This window comes from Anomaloglossus baeobatrachus, unplaced genomic scaffold (assembly GCF_048569485.1).
Source record: "Anomaloglossus baeobatrachus isolate aAnoBae1 unplaced genomic scaffold, aAnoBae1.hap1 Scaffold_73, whole genome shotgun sequence".
In the NCBI taxonomy this organism is placed as follows: domain Eukaryota; kingdom Metazoa; phylum Chordata; class Amphibia; order Anura; family Aromobatidae; genus Anomaloglossus; species Anomaloglossus baeobatrachus.
Window position 1 is genome coordinate 206539 of NW_027445107.1, and position 16974 is coordinate 223512.

The following is a 16974-nucleotide window of genomic DNA, read 5'->3' on the forward strand; positions in this document are numbered from 1 at the left end:
GCAGTCACCTCACAATATCACCTCCATTCTAGACACAACCGTCACCTCGCGCCTTGTGACATCAGACCACGCCCCTAACACGTGGCAGAAGTGACGTCATACCAGAAAGCAGCCCGTACATTCTAGCATCCACCATCCCAGTGGCCAGAGGGTAGCGTCTAGAATGGAGTTGATTTTTTTTTTTAGGTAATGACGTCACCGGAAAAGGCGGGGCCTCCTCGTGCTGTGCAGATCTGTGAGGGGAAGCAGCAGTGCTCGGGCTCCTGTGCAGAGCGGACGGATCCTGACCCTGAGGTGGGGAAGATTCAGCTTTTCCTCATTAGTTATAGAGCTGAGGTCACACTGGATTTTGGGGGAAGAAATAAAAGTGTCTCCTGTCACTACTGGGGGCTGCAGCTCGTGTATATATCACAGGGAAGGGGCTGAAGCTGCAGCACAGGGCTGTGGAGGCTTCCATAAGGAAGGGGGATATGGGGGGCTACACAGGGCAGGGGGCGATGCTGCATATTGGGGGGCTTACACTGGGCGATGCTGCACGTTGGAGGGGGAGAGACTGCCCGGTGCGGGGCGGCTCGCAGGGGGAGAGACTGCCCGGTGCGGGGAGGCTCGCAGGGGGAGAGACTGCCCGGTGCGGGGAGGCTCGCAGGGGGAGAGACTGCCCGGTGCGGGGAGGCTCGCAGGGGGAGAGACTGCCCGGTGCGGGGAGGCTCGCAGGGGGAGAGACTGCCCGGTGCGGGGAGGCTCGCAGGGGGAGAGACTGCCCGGTGCGGGGAGGCTCGCAGGGGGAGAGACTGCCCGGTGCGGGGAGGCTCGCAGGGGGAGAGACTGCCCGGTGCGGGGAGGCTCGCAGGGGGAGAGACTGCCCGGTGCGGGGAGGCTCGCAGGGGGAGAGACTGCCCGGTGCGGGGAGGCTCGCAGGGGGAGAGACTGCCCGGTGCGGGGAGGCTCGCAGGGGGAGAGACTGCCCGGTGCGGGGAGGCTCGCAGGGGGAGAGACTGCCCGGTGCGGGGAGGCTCGCAGGGGGAGAGACTGCCCGGTGCGGGGAGGCTCGCAGGGGGAGAGACTGCCCGGTGCATAGATGGATGGATGGGGGCACATCTAGGATTTATAAACCCAGTGAATAAAGACCACAATGTGAGTCAATCAGTGACGTTTCGTTCCTTCCTTGGACCTTTATCAAACTCACACTATAAAGATACATAAGAAAAATACAAAGTGAATATTCTCTCAAAGGTGCATGAATATTAGAGCAAATATCATACATATTACTTGTGGGAAGATCCATAGAAAAGATTTATCTATAGAACAGAAAATGGGCACAATTGGATCATGGCCACGTCCCCAGCGGCTGCAATATCCCATAATATTCACTTTGTATTTTTCTTATGTATCTTTATAGTGTGAGTTTGATAAAGGTCCAAGGAAGGATCGAAACGTCACTGATTGACTCACATTGTGGTCTTTATTCACTGGATTTAAAAAATTATTTTGTATATTTTGAGTGCCGGATTTATTTCTTCACTTTATTTTGATTTCATGTCAGATAGTGAGAAAAACCTGCAGATGTGTCTGTATAGAGAGCGGAGGGACAAACCTGCAGATGTGTCTGTATAGAGAGGGGAGGGAAAAACCTGCAGATGTGTCTGTATAGAGAGGGGAGGGAAAAACCTGAAGATGTGTCTGTATAGAGAGCGGAGGGACAAACCTGCAGATGTGTCTGTATAGAGAGGGGAGGGACAAACCTGCAGATGTGTCTGTATAGAGAGGGGAGGGAAAAACCTGCAGATGTCTGTATAGAGAGCGGAGGGAAAAACCTGCAGATGTGTCTGTATAGAGAGGGGAGGGAAAAACCTGCAGATGTGTCTGTATAGAGAGTGGATGGAAACTTCTTGTTTTTCTTACCGACGCCTCAGCCCTGGTGTGGAGGAAGTGACTGTGGAGGTATCATACAGTGCTTGTATTATACATTATGGGGCAGTGAAAGGGGAATCTTTGGGCTTTAAGAGGAAAATTACTTTGTAAGGGCTGTAAAGTTGTGAGAGGTTCTTATATGACCCAGTTGAATATTAATTACATTTTTATTTTTTGGGGGAGGGGTACCAATTAGAACTTCTGCTGTGGGGTCCCATGATTTCTATGTACGCCTCTGTCCACCCCCTTAAAAAAAAACAATTGAATAAAACTAATTTTCTTCAAAAAGACTTTCAAGAATACAACATTGTGGACTAAAACAATTCTCAAATGACGGAAAAATAAGCATTAGGGCGTCCAAATTGTGAAGACAAAACAATGAAGGAAATCCCAATGTCATAAGGTACCACACTAAGTGGATCCTGCCACGTCTGCTTCTATCCTTGCTGAACTGACTCTGGGGCCGCACGGGCGATATAGGAGGCGTAGAGGCCATGCATGGATTGGTCTCAGGGGCCAGAAGGCTCTGGTAGCAGAAGCGTCCATCTAGAACCTTCCACATGACTTTTCCTTCTGTCCCTGACTTTTACATTATTTATTTTACAGCTTTGAAATTCAGGGAAAAGATATGCAGAACGCTGCAGACACAATGGAAAAAGGAGAAATGGATGTGCGGGGTGATGAACGGAGTAGAGACCTTTCCACAGGTAACCCTCCTCAGTGAAGAGTCACCATTAAATAACAAGGAGAACAGTCACATTCCCAGTTGCAAGGAGAAAATGAAGTTACATTCTCCCTGCTGCCGCTCGTATACAGTTACCGATGAAGTGTGGGAAACAGTAACACTCACTCACAGGCTGTCAGCCAAGGGACAAGAGGGTTGATTACTGTGCGCCCACTATCTAGTGAGTGGTGACTGTTTCAGCCTCTCCCACTGTGCTGGTGACTGGAAGTGAGCAGCTGCTGGGAGAATGTAACTTCATTTTCGCCTTGCACTTACTGTGTCACAATCTCTCTGCTGTCTTAGCGACGCAGCGAGTGACAATTTTGCCTCCCTATGGAATCAGGGCCGTGCCAAGCTGTTAGTTTGTTGAGAGACAGCTCAATTCAATCTGAAACAGAGGTGCTTGGACTCTTTTCAGGTGTTCCCTGTTCTGAGTGATCAGTTACTTAGCTGAGTAGTCAATCCCAAACACGGTATCACGAAGGTGCTGGGGTAACTGAAGAAGTGATCCCCGAAACCGGCCCTTAGACTAGGGACCTTGTCCTGTCCCTTATCCCACAGGTAGGCTTGATGGTATCCAAGTCTGGACCGCCAGCTTAACCCTAACTCCTGTCTAAACTCTGATCTAATACCCCCTCTCCACCCACCTGGAGTGGAGATGCAAATACCACAGACACTGGGAAAAAAACACAACTCATATACACTGCACACAAAAAGGAGACACAGTATATGTATTGGAGGGAATAAAGTATAAGGAAGTAAATGTACAATGGAGAAACTTCCACACCACTCAAACAGCAGTATACTGGTCACCAAGAATAGGATCGCCACAAAGAACTGAATCACAGGAGCATAAGCTGAAGCTATCATCTGCAGCAACAAACAGACTCTCAAAGCTTAAATAGGGAGAAGAGAGGTGAATAGAAATTAGCCTTCTGAGTCTCAAGGAGCCACACACCACTCCATAGGAATTAACTCCGGACTGGAAAGCAGTGGATAAGACTCAGCTGAGGCTGAGCAACTAAGATCAGATTGCCTGTGAACAGAGTCCGGCGCCGCAGCGGCACTCCGCGAATGTGGGCTTGAATACCACATGACACGGGGCTTTCGTTACGCTGCATTCACATCAGCGTTTTGCAGCCGCACTGCCAGATCCGGCGCAAGGACAATACAATACACATCACTGGCAAGCTATGCGGTCATGTGACAGCATGTGACCGGGGCTTGCCCGCACTGTCTGTGAACTGTATTGTACTGTACTGCCCTTGTGCCGGTTCCGGCAGTGCGGCAGGAAAACGCTGATGTGTGGGTACCCTTATCTGTGCTCTGATCTATAGCTGCCAGACCTTGGACCTCCTCTGACCATTCGTTTGCCCTGATCCGCTATCCTCCTTATATTCTGACCCCAGACCGGCCACGCCTTTGACTTTCCCCTTAGTTCACGGCATAATCTCTTTGTATCTGACCCCAGAACATTTGATAACCCTGCCTCACGGCTTGTCCATGCAGTGACTAGTGTCACACACTGTTCCAATAAACCAGATAGATATCATTTAAATGCTAGGTACTCAGATTACCACTATATCTGCAGGTAAATAGTGTTTTTGTAGCTGCCAGGTTTTCTTTAACCCCTTCTCGATATATAACATATTATTAGATCCTATTACTACTTGCGGGCTCAGAAGCTGAGTCTCCATTATTGACTGCAGATGATGCCTGAGGTATTCAGTGGAGGTAAGCTTCACCCACTGCTGTTAACTTTCAATCTTTGACAGCAGCATTCGCAGCTCGCAGCCTATGGGGTACAACGTTCCACATATCTATCGCCCCCAGCAACATTTATCATTGGGTGCATATGGGTCGCCATAATAGCTGGGGGTCTGCTAAAGACACCCCTTTCCCTATATAAGGGTACTCCTATGATCTCCACACCTACAGTAGATACATCCCTTCAGTGGTGTAGATTTCAAAATGAGATAATTTGTGGGGTGTTTCCACTTTTTAGGCACATCAAGGGCTTTACAAACGTGACACGACATCCTCTATTTCAGCCAATTTTGTTCTCCAAAAGTCAAATGGTGCTCCTTCTCTTCTGAGTCCTGGCGTATCTGTGTACACACGAGAAATTTCACAACAGAATTATATGGTCCATTTTCTCATCTTCCCCTTGGGAAAATGAAAATTTGTGGTTAAAGCAACACTTTTGTGGGAAAAATTAAAATCTTTATTTTTTCCTTCCACATTGCTTTAATTTCTGTGACGTATTACTGCTGTAGGAATATTACAAAAAAGGGGTAAAGACATAGCTAATGTGAAAAATGAGTAAAAAGTCATTGCATTACTGCTTTAGAGATATTTGCAAAGAGAGATTCTTAGCTTATGTATTGGCCAATCCATGTGAACCCGATAACGTCGACCAGGTGATCTCATTTATATAGGGAACCTAATCTTAAATGCCTCTGTGTGTTTAAAAATCTGCATGTCTGGGCAGATAGGTTCCTGGCTAAATAAGATGGTGGACACATCCCTGGCTATAGGGCAGAGCGCTTGGTCAGGTGCTTGTCAAGGTTATCGGGCTCAAATGGATTGGTCAATACATAAGCTAAGAATCTCACTTTACAAATATCTCATTTTACTGATTTTTCTCATTAGCTATCTATTAATCCCTTTTTTCTAATATTTCTACAGCAGTAATGCAATGCCAAAGTATCCTTATATTATTGAGTGCCACTGGATATGCTTTTGTAGATATGTTCTATTGAATGTTGTTTTGAGCACTTCGAAGGGTGCAGTTTTTAAAATGTCATTTTGGGTATTTTTCTGTCAGGGCTTTTAAAGTAGAACACTATATACACTTTGGAATTTATATGGATTTATGTGTGCCTGTGTATGTTTGAGGTTATATTATTAAAGGCTTATAACTTCAATTTTATTTATGGCAGATGATGGTACCAGGAGTTCAACACAGAAAGCTAAGGGAAGTGAAAGTCATAAAGGAGAGAAGCCATATTCATGTTCAGAATGTGAGAAATGTTTTGCTAAGAAATCAAATCTCATTACACATGAGAGAATTCACACAGGAGAGAAGCCATATTCATGTGCAGAATGTGGAAAATGTTTTGCTCTGAAAGCACATCTTATTAGACATGAGATAATTCACACAGGAGTGAAACCATATTCATGTTCAGAATGTGAGAAATGTTTTACTGACAAATCAAATCTCATTACACATGAGATAATTCACACAGGAGAGAAGCCATATTCATGTTCAGAATGTGAGAAATGTTTTGCTCGGAAATCAGCTCTCATCACACATGAGAGAATTCACACAGGAGAGAAGCCATATTCATGTTCAGAATGTGAGAAATGTTTTACTGACAAATCAAATCTCATTACACATGAGAGAATTCACACAGGAGAGAAGTCCTATTCATGTTCAGAATGTGGGAAATGTTTTACTTTGAAATCAAAACTTGTTAAACATTTGAGAATTCACACAGGAGTGAAGCCATATTCATGTTCAGAATGTGAGAAATGTTTTGCTTGGAAATCAGATCTCATTACACATGAGAGAATTCACACAGGAGAGAAGTCCTATTCATGTTCAGAATGTGAGAAATGTTTTGCTTGGAAATCTGCTCTCATCACACATGAGAGAATTCACACAGGAGAGAAGCCATATTCATGTTCAGAATGTGAGAAATGTTTTGCTTGGAAATCAGCTCTCATTACACATGAGAGAATTCACACTGGAGAGAAGCCATATTCATGTTCAGAATGTGAGACCTGTTGTGCTACCAAATCAGCTCTCATTACACATGAGAGAATTCACACAGGAGAGAAGCCATATTCATGTTCAGAATGTGGGAAATGTTTTCCTTGGAAATCAGCTCTCATTAAACATGAGAGAATTCACACAGGAGAGAAGCCATATTCATGTTCAGAATGTGGGAAACGTTTTGCTGGGAAATCAAATCTTATTAGACATGAGAAAATTCACACAGGATTGAAGCCATAGTCATGAATAGAATGTCTGTTTTAGTAAATATTAATAGACTTTTACCATCTACTGTCCATATTTACTAGAGGATCGCAAATAAGAGAAAAATCGCAAATAAGAGAAAAAAGGACTTAATGTGCAAAAAATATTTTGTGTAACCATAATAAATCAAAATCACAACCAATTATGATACATATAAAATCATTTTTATTGTTACAAAAATTGTAAAAACAAGGTTATATTGTCAGAATTATGTAAAGCAATAATGTGACAGGATAAATGAGGACAAAAAGAGAAGCAGCACCATAGCCCAAACATGGGGGGGGGGTAAGAGGGCTGACTAAAAATTAATCCATGGAAGCTGTGATTAATTGATTAAAAATAAGCAATGCTCCATGGAAAATATGGTGTGTTTGAATCAAGTAGGGCAAGGGTTAAAGGAAGTAACAAAAAAGCCCAAAAAGGGACAAAGGATGAAGCGATACAAAGTTGCCGGCTACCTAATCAGAACGCAGTATTGGCCACCAATCGGAGCGGAGGGGTGTGGAAAAGGCGACACATATGCACGTCTACGTGGCTTACAGCGTCAAACACTACGCCCCTATTCGAGGTCGAAATCGTTACATAGCTGCTGTGTGACAGGGTCCCAACGACCAACGAGATCGTTATACAGGTCGCTGCATCGTTACTAAAGTCGTTGGGAAAATGACTGTGAGACCTCTCACCTACGATTTAACAATGATCCGGAAACTGACGTAACAATCTCGTTGTGTGACTGAACCTTTATATAAATGAGTGATGATGATGTAATCTTTTATTTGTTTGAGACAAAGGGAGAGCTACTTCTGATACTTTATTGTCTAAGGGGCGTCTCGTATACATACATACATACATGATCTTTATAATTTAATTAGGACCACACACACAATCTTATGTCCCATGCTGAATGGCGACAACAAAATCTAGTGCCTGAACAGCGATCCACTATTCCTGAGAACCGCTGATCCAACCACCTTGCCTTCCTCAGAAAGGCAACTCAAGATGTATCAAAAGGCAAGAAGCTTATTCTTACAATATTCGAATTTGATATGTGGACAATTTTGCAAATTTTCCCACCTGCAAAGAATGGAGAGGGCTGTAATTTTTATTGTATGTAACTTCAACTGTGACAATAAAAAACAATACAGAAAATTACATTGCATGATTTTTCAATAATGAATTTACATTTTATTGCGTGAAATAAGTATTTGATACAATAGAAATACAGAACTTAGCATTTGGCACAGAAACCTTTGTTTGCAGTTACAGAGGTCAGACGTTTCCTACAGTTCTTGACCCAGTTTGCACACACTGCAGCAGGGATTTTGGTTCAATCCTCCATCCTCTTTCAGGTTTCTATGCTGCATTGAGTTTCAGTTCCTTAAAAAAAATTTCTATTCGGCTTAGGTCCTTAGTTGCCCTGTCTGTGTGTTTCGGGTCATTGTCATGCTGTAAGACCTAGCCACAACCCATCTTTAGTGCTCGAACACGAATTCTATTTTGGTCTCACTTGACCACATGACCTTCTCCCATGCCTCCCTGAATCATCCAGTTGGTCACTGGCAAGATTCAAATAAGCCTTGATGTGCTGACATGAGCAGGGGGACCCTGCGTGCCCTGCAGAATTTTAATCCATGACGGCATAGTGTGTTATGGTAATATTTGAGAATGTGGTCTCATTTCTGTTCAGGTCATTAACCAGGTCCTCCCGTGTAATTCTGGGCTGATTCTTAACCTTTCTCATTATACTTGCCCCCCCACGAGGTGAGATCTTGCATGGAGCCCCCAAACAGAGTAAGATGACAGTTATTGGGGGGCGTGCATGCGGCAGAGCATTGGGAGCCTTCATGAGACAGCATTGTGAGGGTGTGTGCGGCAGAGCATTGGGGGGAGTGCGTGTGGCAGAGCATTGGATGGCGTGCGGCATAGCATTGGGGGGTGTGCGTGCGGCAGAGCATTGCTGGTACAGGTAGTGCAGAGCGCTATTTAAGGAGCACTATGCAGCTGTCCTTGGTGACACTTTAGACATTAGGATCACTTTGCGCTCACCAACAAAATGGCTCCGCCCTGTGATCCTAAACTTCATTCTCTCTTATCCTTTTGGAAACACCCAGAACAGGAGGGGAAGGTGACATCACACACGAGCAGATTCCATCTACTTTTACTGCAGTTGTAGGACTGCAGCAGCTGCTCCCCCTAGTGCTTAAGAGTGGAAAATATCAAACATTTTATTTTTCTCTAGTCACCCTCCACGACAGCACACAGGTGGTTAACTCTCTGCCCTAATAGCGACAGGAAACACAAAGAGGTTAAATAACTCATCACCAGTGTTTCCTGTCCCTTTGGGGCACGAAGAGGTTACCAGCGGTGCTTCCGTGGCCGGTGATGAGAACGCCACATACATACTTCCTTATCAACCGGGCCGCAGAGGTCTGAGTCAACCTGCTTCCTCCTCAATCGCTGCTCCCGTCTCCTCCTGATTTGGGACATGCCTGCCCCTCCTGCACCTTGTGGAGGTAAAGCGGAGCAGGCTGACTCGCTGTGGGCCTCCCTGAGCTCTCCGGCACTTCCTCCTCTCTCACGCACGGTGGCTGTGGGGCGTGCAGGAAGTGATGTCATCGGGCGCTCCTTGCCAGCATCACGTCCGGATTTCATGCGTTTCACTGTGCAACGCACGTACAATCATAGCCCCGTGGCAGTAAACCAGGAACTTGCCTTGGTAGGTGGCTCCACACACCCCCCCCCCCCCCTTGACCGATGAAGCCCAGCAAAGTTCAGTGAGTATACTGCAACTTGGGGGAAGGTCGGGGGAGACAAGAATGTGACACTCAAGAAGAAGACCTCCAATTCGGTAATAAGAAGTTCCCCCCAGGACTCCACTCCCATAGATTCGGGGGATTTACTCGGGCGGATGATACCCGTTTTTGTCACGTGCTCCAGGGACACACCCTACCAACTTATACTTCCATGCAGGCCACAGGGAGAGAGATTTCCTGGATGGAATATATGCAGTTGAAATCTTTCCTCTCGTACCAGGACAGGGAGAGAAGGATGAGGACACCCCCTACTCCTTTTGAGAAAATATTTTTACAGGGGTCATCACCTGGACATGGCATCTCACTCATCTATAAAATGCTGAACCAGAGAAATAGGGTGGATAAACCTCACTTTGTCTGTAGGTGGGGAGAGGAACTGGGAGAGGATATTCCAGAGGACGATTGGAGCAGAGTGTACCTGTGGACCCACAAGCTTTCCTTGGCGTGCGCCGCTCAAGAGAAAAGTTATAAAATTCTCACAAGGTGGTACCATTACCCGACTAAATTACATGCTATATTTCCCTCTGTGTCTGATGTGTGCTGGAGGTGTGGCACAGACACAGGTACAATGCTACACATATGGTGGAGCTGTACTAAGCTGCAACCCTTTTGGGACTCAGTGTTCTACCTGTACAAAAAGATGAGCGGAGGTGAAATAGAAAAATCCCCCCAGGTTGCCCTTCTTTCTATGCTCCCAGGAGCTATTAAAACACAAAAAAGGGACATGTTGCGATTTTGCCTGGCGGCTGCCCGTATGATTATCCCACGATTTTGGAAACAGACTAGATGCCCTACGGTGCTGGATTGGTTGGAGGAGATGACAAACCTCCAGAGAATGGAGGAGCTGACAGCAGAATTAAATGGGAACACAGAAAAATTTACTACAGTTTGGAGACCATGGATTATGTTCATGGAGTCCCCAGAGTTTGTGGAGAGTTTGGCGAGCTTTTTGAGCTGAGAAACGGTGGGGAGTCTCATTCCTTCCCCCCCCTTTTTTCTTTTCTTTTCTTGCTTTCCCCCCCTCCCCCCTTTTCTCTAATTTCCTCTTCTTTATGCTTATATCTTTCCTCTTCTTTCTTTCTTTTCTGAACATTAATCTGCATTTTTCTAGTTTCATTTTTTATATGAAAAGATTTATCAATAATTCATAAGACAATAGACATACAAGGAGAATGAGTATATTAGGATACGGGAAGTCAAAAGAAGTAAAATTCTGACCTATAATTTACAAGTGGTTGTATGGTAATAGCACAAAGATAATTTGAAGAATTCCAAGAAATTTAGTAATGTAACAATTTCTGGATGTTATCCCGGCATTGAGAAAATGATGTTTATGTATTGTAATTGCACAAATGATATGTTTGTATGTTGACAACAGTTTCATCAATAAAACAGATTTGAAATAAGAAGAAGACCTCCAGCCATAAATGTGTTGTGTAGCAAGTAGCTTCCTTCAGGCCATAATAAGAAACTATGCCAACCCTGTACTGACCGAGTAGTTAGAGGGTAGAGTTGAGCGATGTTTGAGGTTCGCCAATTTCATGTTCGAGTGATTTTGGAGGGTGCTCGAGATCGAACTCGAGCTTTTTGCTAAAAGCTCGACAGTTCGAGTTACGTTCGAGAATGGTTCGATCACCAAAAGCGTGGCTTTTTACAGCTACAGTGTGCAGGGAGCCATCGCTGGCAGCCTGCAGTAAGCTGGTAACCAAGTTAAATACCGGGTATCCAAGCAAAGCGCTTTGCTTAGTAACCCGATATTTACCCTGCCTACGTGTGCAGGGAGCAGACACTTCCCCGCTCGGCTCCGCCCCCTCCTGCACTCGGCATGTACACACTCACACTCGCCTGTCCCCAGCCATGCAGTCCCTGGCACACAAGGCCCCGCTCAGCTCCACCCACCTCGCACTCTGCCGCCCGCACACGTGGCCCCGCTCGGCTCCACCCACCTCGCACTCCGCCGCCCGCACACGTGTCCCCGCTCGGCTCCACCCACCTTGCACTCCGCCACCCGCACACGTGGCCCCGCTCGGCTCCACCCACCTCGCACATGTTACCCCACTCGGCTCCACCCACCTCGCAATTCGCCGCCCGCACACGTTACCCCGCTCGGCTCCACCCACCTCGCAATTTGCCGCCCGCACACGTTACCCCGCTCGGCTCCACCCACCTCGCACTCATTCTCGGCGGCCGACTGCTGTGAGCGATCAGCCAATCGCTCTCATTAGCCGGCCGCCGGGAGATCATCTGTTCGTTCTCAAAAGCCGGCCGGCTAATGAGAGCGATCAGCTGATCGTTCTCTCTTTTAGGCCCCTTTCACACGTCAGTGATTCTGGTATGTTTGTGCTTTTTTTAAACGTACCAGAATCACTGACCTACGCAGACCCATTATAATGAATGGGTCTGCTCACACGTCAGTGATTTTTCACTGCACGTGTCTCCGTGCAGCGTACCTGCGTGTGCGTGATTGCTGCACGGAGACATGTCCATTTTTTTCTGGCATCACTGATGTTCCACGGACCACGCAGTGGTGTGGTCCGTGAAACACGTGCCAGAAAAAAACCTGCATTTAAAATAATAAATATTTTAACTCACCCGGCGTCCAGCGATGTCCTCTGCAGCCCGTTCTCCCTGCTGCTTCTAAGCCGGCTGATTACTGTCGCGCATATTCATTATGCGCGACACAGCCGACCCGGAAGCAGCTGCTGCGGGGGTCAGCGCCAGCCGGATGCTGCGTCGTGGGAGTGATCAGCACCATGGACAGCGGGAGCGGGCGCAGGTGAGTTGATTTCTAAGTGCAATCATGGGCCACGGATAACGGAGCCCGGATTGCACTTAGACAACCCACGTGTGCCGTGATTCACGGCACACGCAGGGGCATGTGCGTGTTTTACACGCCAGTGAAAAACGTCACTGTTTTTCACTGACGTGTGAAACGGGCCTTACAACGGAGTCCAACAATGAATTCTATTATTGTCATCCGTTGTACAACGCATCAGTCACAAGCGTCAAGCAGTGCATGTGACTGATGCAAAACAACGGAAATGTGAACCTAGCCTTACCTGCGGTGATGAAGTCCTGCCGTCCCGACGTCAGCGCTGTCACTGTCCTCCATGGCCGCCGCTTGTCACATCTCTCGCTGCCGACCAGAGACTGTCACTAGCGGTGACGTCACAGGCTCCCGCGATACTTGGTTGTGAAGGCGGTGGTCATTGAACTCAGTGACAGCTCTGCTGTCAGGAGTGCAGTGATCACTGCAGGTAATGTACGTCGCTAACCTCCTGTCAGCAGCACTTGTCATGCCCTGCAGTGACCTGGGCTGACCTATTGATGTTAGCTCAGGTCACTGCATTGCTCTCCCAGCCAATGGGGAACATTCTGTTCTTCATTGACTGGGACATTGACTATGGTATGGATAGTCATGGGAACCCCTTGGATTACACCAGACCTGTATTTGTTTTTCTTTCTAATTGGTGAAAGAGGGAATGTTTTGGGGAGTGTTTTTTCAAATAAAAATGTGTTTGTTGGCTATTTTTTTTTTTAATACTGACTGGGTTGGTGATGTCAGGTATCTGATAGACGCCATGATATCACGAACCCCAGGGCTTGATGCCAGGTGACATTACACATCTGGTATTAACCCCATATATTACCCCGTTTGCCACCGCACCAGGGCATTTGGATGAGCTTGAGCGAAGCACCAGGATTGGCGCATCTAATGGATGCGCCACTTCTGGGGCGGCTGCGGCCTACTATTTTTAGGCTGGGGAGAGTCCAATAACCATGGACCTCCCTAGTCTGAGAATATCAGACCCCAGCTGTCCGCTTTACCTTGGCTGGTGATCGAATTTTGGGGGTGGGGGGACCCCCACATGTTTGTTTTGTTTTTTTTTTTTTAATTAATTTAAAATATCAGCGTGGGGTGCTTTCAGTTTTGGATTACCAGCCAAGGTGAAGCTGCCAGCTGTGGTCTGCAGGCTGCAGCTGTCTGCTTTACCCTAGCTGGCTATCAAAAATAGGGGGAACCCCACGTCATTTTTTTTTTTTTTTTAGGTATTTTTTTTTGGCTAAATACAAGGCTAAGCACCCCTTAGTGCCACATGAAAGGCACCAAAGGGTGCAAAATTACAGAATGCAGGAGAGTGGGACATTGTGTCATTCTGCCATTATAATGACAGACAAAACTGATATGACGTGTACAAGCACAGGAAAATCACCAGAGCGGTCTATGCTGTGAAAAGCAGTAGAAAATGGCACTGGAGTGAACATGTGACTGCCTCATGTAGGTTGAAGCTATGGATCTTGGGTAAATTTATGTATTTTCCCTCCTTTAGTTTTTTTGCAGTACGAAAAAAAACGGAAGGCACACGGATGACATACGGACCGTATACGGAACAGAAACGGATGCCACAGGGATGCATCCGTGAAAAAAACGGATCGTTTTTGCGGACCGCAAAACTGATCGGTCTTGTGAATGTAGCCTTATTCTGATCTGCTGTTTAGAAACAGCAGGCAGAAATAAGTGAATAGCGCCCCCCAGCGTCAGAAAATCTCCGGGGTTTTCAGGGGGTAGCTGAGACCCCGGAGATCATGATTCAGGCCGGTTTTTCCGGTCCCCGCTCACGTGATCACCGGTATACACCATATACCGATTATCACGTTACAGTAAATGACAGCGCTGGTAAAAAATGATTTATCTCCCATCTGGCATGAACAAACATGTCAGATGAGAGAGAAATCTCCTCCCCGGTCCCCCGGTGTTGCCAGAGTGCCCCCCCCCCAACGCTCTCCCGGAAATCCAAGATGGCCGCTCGCACAGCAGCGCGCCGGCCGCATTCACCCTTCTCCTCCTCAGGCCCTGCCAGGTCATCCCCTATAACCCCACCGGTGTTTCCCAGTGTCCCACGGTACCTGTGCAGCGTTGATCCCCCGCGGCCCCCTCCTTCACAATAGACGCTGCCGCATGCACAGAGCGGCTGTCAGCTCAGCTTCCTGTGTTCAGTCACAGTGAGAGCGGGAACCGTGCATCTGTAAGCTACTGCAATGCCCTGCTCATGAGGTAAGGAACATAGTTGATCAGGAGAGCTATACTACATTTCCAAATGGAGCCATTTGATTTTCTAGTTGCCCTGCTGTATGACTACCAAACATGACAGTCCGTTATACGCCACAAGAAAACATGTCTAAATAGCGAGATCAGATGTTTAGTATTCATTCAGCTGGATAACTTGACTTAAAGGGGTATTCCATCTCCAAGATCCTATCCCCAATATATAGTAGGTGGAATAGCAATAATATCAGCAAATACCAATATTTGGAAATGTAGAATAGTTCTCCTGATTAGGCATGCCCTTACCTCATGAGCAGGGCATTGCAGCTTTGGTAGCAACAGTTACGACATGGACTCTGCTGCTGTGGACCCGGGGAGAGTGGGTGCAGATTCATTGCACCCACACTCCTCACATGGGGGGTCTTCATGCCTAGAAAATGGGGGATACGTTCCCTGAGCGTGTCCCCCGATATTCTAGATGATCCAGAGTCGTCGTGGGACCCCCTTATTTTTTCTTTCCTTACAATAAATTGGTGACAGAGGGAATGTTTTTGGGAGTGTTTTTTCAAATTCCTTTTTTTTTTCGTCTATTTGTTTTGTTAGTACTGACAGTTTGTAAGGTCGGGTATCTGATAGACGCCATGACATCACAAACTGCTGGGCTTGATTTCAGGTGACCTTACAGCTAGTATCAACCCCATTTATTACCCTGTTTGCCACTGCACCAGGGCACGGGATGAGCTGGGGTGAAGCGCCAGGATTGGCGCATCTAGCGGATGCGCAACTTCTGGGGCGCCTGCTATTTTTAGGCTGTGAAGGGCCAATAACTATGGACCTTCCCACCCTGAGAATACCAGACCACAGCTGTCCGCTTTACCTTGGCTGGTGATCCAATTTGCGGGGGGACCCTACTTTTTTTTGTAATTATTATTTATAAAATAATTATAAAAAAAGAGCCTGGGGTGACCGCCACATTGGATCACCAACCTTGGTAAAGCTGCCAGCTGTGGTTTTCAGGCTATAGCCATCTGCCTAGCTGGCTATCAAAAATGGGGGGGACCCCACGTCATTTTTTTTTTTTATTTATTTTTTTAACTTTTTTTAAATAAAAAAAAAATTAATGGCATTCCCTGTATTTTGATTGTCAGCCAAGGTAACACCAGGCAGATGGGGGTGGCAACCCATAGCTGTCTGCTTTATCTGCGCTGAGAATCAAAAATACCGCGGAGCGCTACGTCATTTTTTTAATAATTTATTTTTACAGTACTGTCATGTCAGGCAATCAAAATACAGGGAAGCCCATTTTTTTTTTTTTTTTTAGTTTAAATAAATAATTTAAAAAAATATATGGGCTCCCGCTGCATTTTTTGTATTGCTAGATAAGGGTAATCCAAGCAGCTACTTGCTGCTAACTCCCACTGCTTGGTGTTACTTTCACTGGCAATGGAAAATCCAGGGAAGCATTTTTATTTTTTTTGCCAAAAAACTAAAAAAAAAAAAACTAAGAAAAAAAAGACGTGGGCTTCGCCATATTTTTGTATGCTTGCCAGGTACAGCAGGCAGGTACGGCTGGCCCCAACCCCCAGCTGCCTATTTGTACCCGGCTGGGAACTAAAAATATAGGGAAGCCCTTTTTTTTAATTATTTCATGAATTTCATGAAATTAAAAAAAAGACACGTGGGCTTCGCCCCATTTTTTGTGTCCAGCCAGGTACAACTAGGCAGCTGGGGATTGGAATCCGCAGCACAGGTTAGCCCGAGCTTTCTGGGGCCCTCTGCTGCGAATTGCAGTCTGCAGCAGCTCCAGAAAATGACGCTTTCATAGAAGCGCCATCATCTGGCGCTGTATCCAACTCTTCCAGCAGCCCTGAAGCCGGGTGGCTTGCTGGGTAATAATGAGTTAATACTAGCTTTGTTTTTCTAGCTAGTATTAAGTGTAACAGCATTAAAATTAATCCTTTATTAAATATATTCTAAAAAGAGGAACCCAATTCCTCTAGTTATATTTCGTCGACTCACAAAGCCCTCACCAAGTATACATCATATGCGTGCCCAGATACCCTAAGGCAATTCATACCGCATTTAGAAAATCATGGTGGAGGCCACTAGCTCAAACAAATAAACAAACCAACATAATAAACAAAACCAAGGGTGATTATGCCAAATCAACGGACGTTAGTCCAATTTGATAGAAAAACTAAGCATAAAAAATAAATATACCTAACAAAAAATATCATCAATTAATATCAGATACTGACAGCGGTCAGATACCACAATTATGAACATATATTAGGCATATAACAGGAATGGTCTCACCAACTCCTTCCACAGGTGGGGGGCAGGCAGTCTCTCCTTTGGATCCCTGGGTTCAGCATGCTAATCCAGCATTCACTCTCCCTGTCCAATCAGGAGACCATAAAATAACAAAGTTACCTGC

General features: G+C 46.2%; 1 protein-coding gene across 1 annotated transcript in view; it reads left to right on the forward strand.

The window, feature by feature from the left end:
• The first annotated feature begins 211 nt into the window (after positions 1–211).
• The window catches only part of LOC142287505 (uncharacterized), a 178266-nt gene continuing 161503 nt past the window's right edge, over positions 212–16974 (forward strand). The window contains exons 1-3 of the mRNA XM_075333445.1: positions 212–294; positions 2518–2618; positions 5578–6582. Of these exons, the coding sequence (XP_075189560.1) occupies positions 2540–2618; positions 5578–6582 (1084 nt within the window). The 5' untranslated portion in view covers positions 212–294; positions 2518–2539. The remainder of the gene's footprint in view (positions 295–2517; positions 2619–5577; positions 6583–16974) is intronic.